The 7,046-nt window shown below is 37.4% G+C and overlaps 1 protein-coding gene across 1 annotated transcript; it reads left to right on the top strand.

Moving 5' to 3' along the window:
- The first annotated feature begins 2,873 nt into the window (after positions 1-2,873).
- Positions 2,874-4,058, top strand: LOC108674865 (heat shock 70 kDa protein 6-like). Its single transcript, XM_018162850.1, has one exon. The coding sequence runs from the start codon at positions 2,874-2,876 to the stop codon at positions 4,056-4,058; it is 1,185 nt and encodes a 394-aa protein (XP_018018339.1).
- The last annotated feature ends 2,988 nt before the right edge of the window (positions 4,059-7,046 follow it).

Here is a 7,046-nt window from a genome sequence, read left to right as displayed (position 1 = left end):
TAATATCAATTCCTTATTTCACGTCAGAATATTCTTGATGAAAATATATCGAATCAAACCGCTGTCAAAATTGGTGTAATGTTGACATTATGAACTTCGATACTAATTAAGCATTTTCCCGTAGCCTTTACTCTGAGCTGAACCATCGTTCGTTACGGATAAATGAAGTTTCTTTCAGCGGGTGTTCACTCAAATGTAGTAGCATGTTCAAATAAAATTGTTGATGAAACCACCTAATCATCATGGTGGTAGCATTAACTTCGCTCATTTGATGAAATTAATATTTGCAATACTTCAGTTAAATCATTTAAAATTACTCCATTGCCATTTCCTCTCCGATGGCTCAACGGTAGAGGCTCTGCTTCGCGTGCGGGATATCGGGGTTCGAATCCTGCAGGCAGGGACTTTCTTCAAATCGATTTTTCACGAGGTATGTGTATGGTACTCTGATTATATGTCCCTGCTACATGCCTGACATTGTTTCTTCACTTACTTCCATGGTAGATTTGCATACGTAGCACTCAGAATGGTGATTGGGTGAAGCAATATCAGTAAATGCAGAAGCAACGGATTTGAGACTATAGAATTTTTTTTATTGAATTCATTTTAAAGGTGGCCACTGGTGGCTCATTGATGCACCACCGGTGCCAATGGGTAGTTATTGGTGTACGAAGAGCTTTACGGGTATGGTGGCCATTGGCAGGTTATAGGTGTGGGAAAGGTGGTGCACGCCACCCTTAATTCACTGTATAAATCATAGAAGCTCCACCTATGGCGTCCACCGATAGCCACCATAAAAACATAGGTGCTCCACTCTTAATTTATATATGGGTAGTACGTATATATAAGATATAATATACTTACCGTACTTGCAAACTTCAATCACTGATAATAAGACTTCATTAGTTCCAAGTTTATTACGAAAACAAGGTAATGAAGCAACTCCATGTAAAGCTGTAGGCTGAAGCGTTCCCGAGATGTTGCCACATGATACACGTCCAAATTCTCACATAAGGCCGCCTCTAGACTGTGACTGTTGTCTCGCAATATTGTTTCTTAGTAATAATATTGATCGAGTTAAGCCCATACGATATGCTGTGCACTATATTGTTATTTTAATATATCAAAAGTATTTGCTTTTTGCTAATCCAGGGCAATGATGGTAAAATTGCATAATGCCCGGTCTGGTGGTCTTTATCGATGACTTCATATGGTCGTGTCAATTACGCTTTGGTATTTTGGGTAAAAAGGTAAATGACTAATTTGTCGCATATATTGGGAATTGCGGTCTGTTTGATATAAAAATGAAAGTATTTTAGTTGTCACGCGAAAAACAGGGACCGATGGGGGTGGTTGAATTTTCTAGTCATGAAGTACCAAGAAAGAAATATTTAATCCGGAAAAATAAGCTAATTCACCGTAATTATTCTGCAATACAATGCAGTATTTTTTCTATATAATACCTCAATTCAATTAGGACAAAGTTTGTTTTTCTTTTCTGTTGACACGCTGCCATAACCGCAATTTTCAATGACCTGAACGATTTCGTAAACTAACATTCAAGCAAACGCAAAAAAAACATAAAAAATAGTTATTTGTCTAGATTTGATCTAAAACAAGATTTTTTACACTCTTAATGCATTAAATGAATGTAAATGTCAATGATTTTTAAACTAAGTTTAATTTTTTATAAAAAATATTTTTTACACTCTTGATGCATTAAATGAATGGAACTGTCAATGATTTTTAAACTAAATTCAATTAAGCTCAAATTTTCCATGAGTGTAATTAACAACTGATTTTTTTAATTTGCTCAAGTTATTACAACAATTTATTTGTTTCATTCGAAGATGCGATATAGGTGCACAGTAGTGGGTACAATATGTAGAAGTGGTAGGTTAAAAATACTCTCTTGAACAGTATTGGTGCATGGGTTTATTCATCATATGCTAAATTCACCATTCTATATGTCACGTTAGAATCGACTCTCCTCTCATTCCGTCGTATCACATAGCGAACGTACGCGTGCACATTCATCGACGCCATTTATAAAACGGGAGATGGTCATGGTTCGTGCGTTTACCCTGTTCAGCCTCTGACCAGCCCCATCATGCGGTAGCGTCATCAGCGTTTGACCATGGGCATCATGACGAAGCTTGACCAGCTGCTCTCTTTAATCATATTACGCAGATTTGGCCTACCGGGCAATTGACTTCCAAAGGCGGCTGGTAAATAGAAGCAAAACACCCTACGTGGCCGACTTGCGCCTGATTCACCCCTAAGCCGAATATAGTGCCTCTGAAACGCCCTTAATCGGCACGAAAATTTTGAAAGGGTAGAACATAGAAAACAAAAAATGTCCTGTTGAAACGGAATTCAAGCCCAACTTCAGGAAGTAATTATTAAAGTGTGTGTAACGCTTGAACTGGCAAGACAGTATTATTTTGTATTTTAAGAGTATTAATATTTTATCATTTCTATTGCTAATACAGATGGCAAGGTTTCAAACTTTTGCGAATTATCGCAGCAATTTGTTAACACTGGAGCACGAAGGAATTTCAAACTGTGCATTACCAGTTCCATGAGACACAGTGGCCAGATAAGCGTGGTAAGAAAATGGTGGAACTGTTGATTGTGACTGCCAAGAACCTACGCTTGGATGGACTGATCTACAAATTGATCTAAAATGATGCAAATGGCCGATGTTGCACTTCATATTCAACTGCTTTATGTTGAGCGCATCCACAGTGCAAACGAGACTAGTTGTCCTAGTCACATACAATTTTTTTCAAAAATATTACCCCTGAGAACTTTTTCAAATTAATAACCAGGTATAATTTCAGATTGGCCCGGCCGTCAAAGCTAAATTCAAGATGGCGGCGAAGCATGACTACGCAATCGGCATCGACTTGGGCACGAGTAACTCGTGCGTGGGAGTCGTCAGGAACGGGCGCGTGGAGATCATCGCCGACGAGCGAGGTAGTCGCCTCACGCCGTCGTTTGTGGCGTTCACTGACGAGGAACGACTTATTGGTGAGTCGGCCAAGTTTCAGCGCACCATGAATCCTGCCAACACAGTATACGAAGTGAAGAGACTCATCGGACGCAAGTTCAGCGATGAAGCAGTGCAGAATAAACTCCCTCACTGGCCATACCGCGTCGTCAACGATAGAGGCAACCCAAAAATCTGCGTTCAATATCTTAAAGAGGAAAAGTTTTTCACCCCAGAAGAGATTTCTGCAATGGTGCTGGCAAAAATGAAAGAGACCGCCGAGGCTTTCCTTGGATGTGAAGTGAGGAAAGCGGTTATTACTGTACCTGCGTACTTCAGTTACTCTCAACGACAAGCTACCATTGATGCTGGTACCATTGCTGGTCTCCAGATACTAAAAATTATAAACGAACCTACCGCTGCCGCCATAGCGTACGGGGAAGACACAAATGTCTTCGAGGAGATCAACATTCTGATTTTTGACTTTGGAGGCCGGAAGTTAGATGTGGCGGTCTTGAAAATGAAAAAAGGCAACTATGCTCTGAAATCTGTTGAAGGGATTAGCCAGCTTGGGGGAAGGGACTTGGACTCCCGAATAGTCCGTTTTATGATCGGGGATTTCAGGAAGAAAACCGGGCTGGACATATCAAACGATTTAAAAGCTCAAGCAAAAATGACCAAAGCTGCCGAACGCATAAAGATCAATTTGTCAGGTAATGCATGTGACAGAGTTCAACTTGAGTGCTTGAGTCGAGGGCAAGATTTCAGTTTTGTTTTATACCGTGGCATGTTCGAATCACTTTGCGCAGATATTTTTGAAGAAACTATGAAGTGTGTGGACAGAGCGATTGTCAATGCCGGGCTGACAACAAACGAAATTCACGAAGTAATCTTAGTCGGCGGTTCAATTCGGATTCCCAAGCTCAGAAAAATGCTTGAAAAAAAAATCCCAAACATGGAAATCAAAAGGACGATCAGACCTGAGGAAGTTGTTGCGTACGGAGCTGCTGTTCAGGCAGCCATGCTCAACAACGACCGAAGTGTTGACAGACGTTACATCCCTTAAGCTGGCAGACGTAATTTCACTGTCGATTGATACTCGTTTGACTGGCGATGTAATGAGCATCATCATCAAGCGAAACACTAAACTACCTACAACCATTACAAGAAAAAAGTACACGACTGTCTCTGATTATCAAAAATGCATTTGTAACTCAGTTTACGAAGGTGAAAACATTGTAGATTTTATACACATTAATTTAATTGCAGTTTTTTCTTGTCAGAGAAAGTTATATACGCTCAGAATTTTATCGAAATTCACGCAATGAGTTGTAAATTATGTTATGGTGTATGCCGTATGCAGGATTTTCCGTAACTCCATTTTCTGACATCAATTTTCAATTCCTTTCAGATTTGAGATTAATGAAAGTATATGAAAATTCATTAATATTATAGAAAACTTCAAATTGTTTCGTTAGATAACTCAGTCTTGTACTTCGAAGTCATGTTAGAAAGCCCAGACTTTCTTTGCTTGATATCAAACAGTGGCTCCTTTATTTAGGTAAAACTATTTCTGGTGACCTAAATTAGTCTGTTGATGGTTGCTCATTAAGAACATGCATGACATTTTAAACATTACTTATATACAAATCTCGATTTATTTGAAATTCAAATCAGCGTTTTCCAATTTAATATTCGTGGATTTGCTTTGTGACAAGCAATTATTGAGTTCACGTGTACTAGCTAATATGTTCGTTTGCACAATTATCTTGAAATCATTTCGTTATAAAAATTTGTTACCCATTTTGTTCTCTACATAGTAATATTGATTGAATATTTCACATAGAGAGGAATTGAAGAAGTTACTTCGAGTTCAGATAATGTGCCTCGTTTTGCATTTATTTCTTGTTGAAAAGCGAAAAGAGAAGCATTTCGTAATTTTATTGTAAATAGTCAGTGCAGCTTCTACTATCATACTTCATGACTTATATGTTTGAACTCGTTTGAATGAAATGATTATAGTTGATTATAAATGAAATCAGTGATTTACCGTCCAAGTTTTTTTCTTCACAATTAAATAAGACCCTTGTTTTTATAACAGGAATTCCCTCAGAAAATGGCGTGATTTTTCATCCTACGTGATTTTTTGTTCTAGAAAAAAAAAGAATAAAAAAATTGAGGATGCACAAACGTGAGAAGTTTTAGTGAATAACGTCGCCAAACATTGATGAGTTCTATAGAATTATATTTTTTTAAAAACTGCATTCCTACCCACATGGTTGGCTTCGTTCCACCCTTTATTCACTTTTATTTCGCATTCGCTGAGATATGCATGTTAACAACGGGTTTGAAAAAATTCGGAAGATAAAGTATAAAATGCGGTAGGTAGAATGAGATTTTAAAACGTTGAAGTATTGGTATGCTGTTGGGGACTAGTCAATAAGTAAACATTATCTGACCCCGAACACTTGGCCAATGATCGTAAATAAAAAAGGATGAATAAAAACTGATAAGTTAAGAACTATAATAACAAAGAAGAATACATATAAACCGTGTATCTTTCTGGCTCTTGACTATTAATTCCTGATCATGTTCTAGGTTCGGAGCCTCGCTGAAAAGCAAGAATAAATACAAATTAAAGACTTGAATTAACGTAACGCTAACGAAATAATATATAACACATGAATAATAACTTCATATAAATATTCAATATCACCAAAAAGCCACCACTACATAAACACGAAAGATTAACGCGATAAACAATTCAGGTACCAACCACTGTGGTGGATCTCATAGCAATGACAAGTTACAGGGCGGGCCTAAACGAAGTCACATAATAGTAACTCAAAACAAAAATAACAAAATCCGTAACCTAACTATTGATGAAATTATTTTATTTAAAGGCTGTCCCTAACAATGCATATTCAAAATTGGAAAAAAAATAATTAGTGAATATGATATCCTAAATAATTTTTTTCAGAAATGACAGCATATTACCGATTTTTAGTGCTCGCCAAATCCCTCACACATTTGTAGTTAAATTCTTGCAGCAATTTAAATGTGATTTGATGAGTGTCATGCATTTTTTCTAACCTTAGTTCTTAATCAGATTAACGCACATGGAAATCATTACTGATTTTAGTTCACAAATAATCTGAAAAGTTTAATTCGTATTTTATAATGTTTTGTGCACAAAAGAAGAATCGTGTTTCTGTCAAATTACACTATCAACTGCCGATATTATTTAACCACATCTTCTTAGAGAGTTGGCGAAGCAGTATTGCACGATAACATTGATTTCATAAAATTGCGATTAGTTACGTTGCCGTAGAAAACGTTTGAAACATTGGGTACGCGAAGAATGACTCTGCATCACAGAACTTCGGAGTCTGAGTTCTTTGAGACCGGCAGAGAGCTGTAGAATCTGAGCTCCCATATGAAATCAGCCGTCGCCAGCCCCAGCTGGTGACGGCACAAAATTTTCAAGTGAATCGGCTTCAAAATTTGTGAAGTGAAGCTGGCACGACTACAAGGAATTCTGATTCAGAAGTATATCGATCAATGAAAAATAAATGGTTCAACCGGCGTACATCGACAAAACGGTAGTAAAGTCGCGCGTTTTACGATCATTGGGCTGTAAAATTTTATCCTTCCTAATAACAGTTGTAATATAAAGTTTACATAATTTATCTTAATATCTGCAAATTGTAAATAATTGACCAGGGGCCGGATTATCAAAACATGCTAAGTATACGTAGCCGCTAACGTTTAGCGTAAGTACAGCTAAGTAGACGTGACTCTACTGAGTGTTATTATCGAAACATTTGCGCGGGAAGCTACGTACAAAAATTTGTGCATAACTGAACGCCTGCTCGGAGGTGTCGTAAGCGGAGTTACGTACAAATTTTGAGTGTTGAAGCAATATGAGACTATTAATTTACTAGCAGCAAGTTGAATTGTAATAGAATTTTGTCAATAATGAGACTTAGGTATAATATGGGATCGTGCTAGTGCTTTTAGGAAAAAATATTTGATTGAGTTTATACCAGAAGCT

The sequence above is a fragment of the Hyalella azteca genome, unplaced genomic scaffold (genome assembly GCF_000764305.2).
Source record: "Hyalella azteca isolate HAZT.00-mixed unplaced genomic scaffold, Hazt_2.0.2 contig2999, whole genome shotgun sequence".
Classification (NCBI taxonomy): domain Eukaryota; kingdom Metazoa; phylum Arthropoda; class Malacostraca; order Amphipoda; family Hyalellidae; genus Hyalella; species Hyalella azteca.
The sequence above is the reverse complement of the archived record's forward strand: the minus strand, read 5'-3'. Positions and strand labels throughout refer to the sequence as shown.

Bases quoted from the DNA above. Each gene is read 5' to 3' on its own strand.
- LOC108674865 (XM_018162850.1), top strand. From the start codon at position 2,874: ATGGCGGCGAAGCATGACTACGCAATCGGCATCGACTTGGGCACGAGT.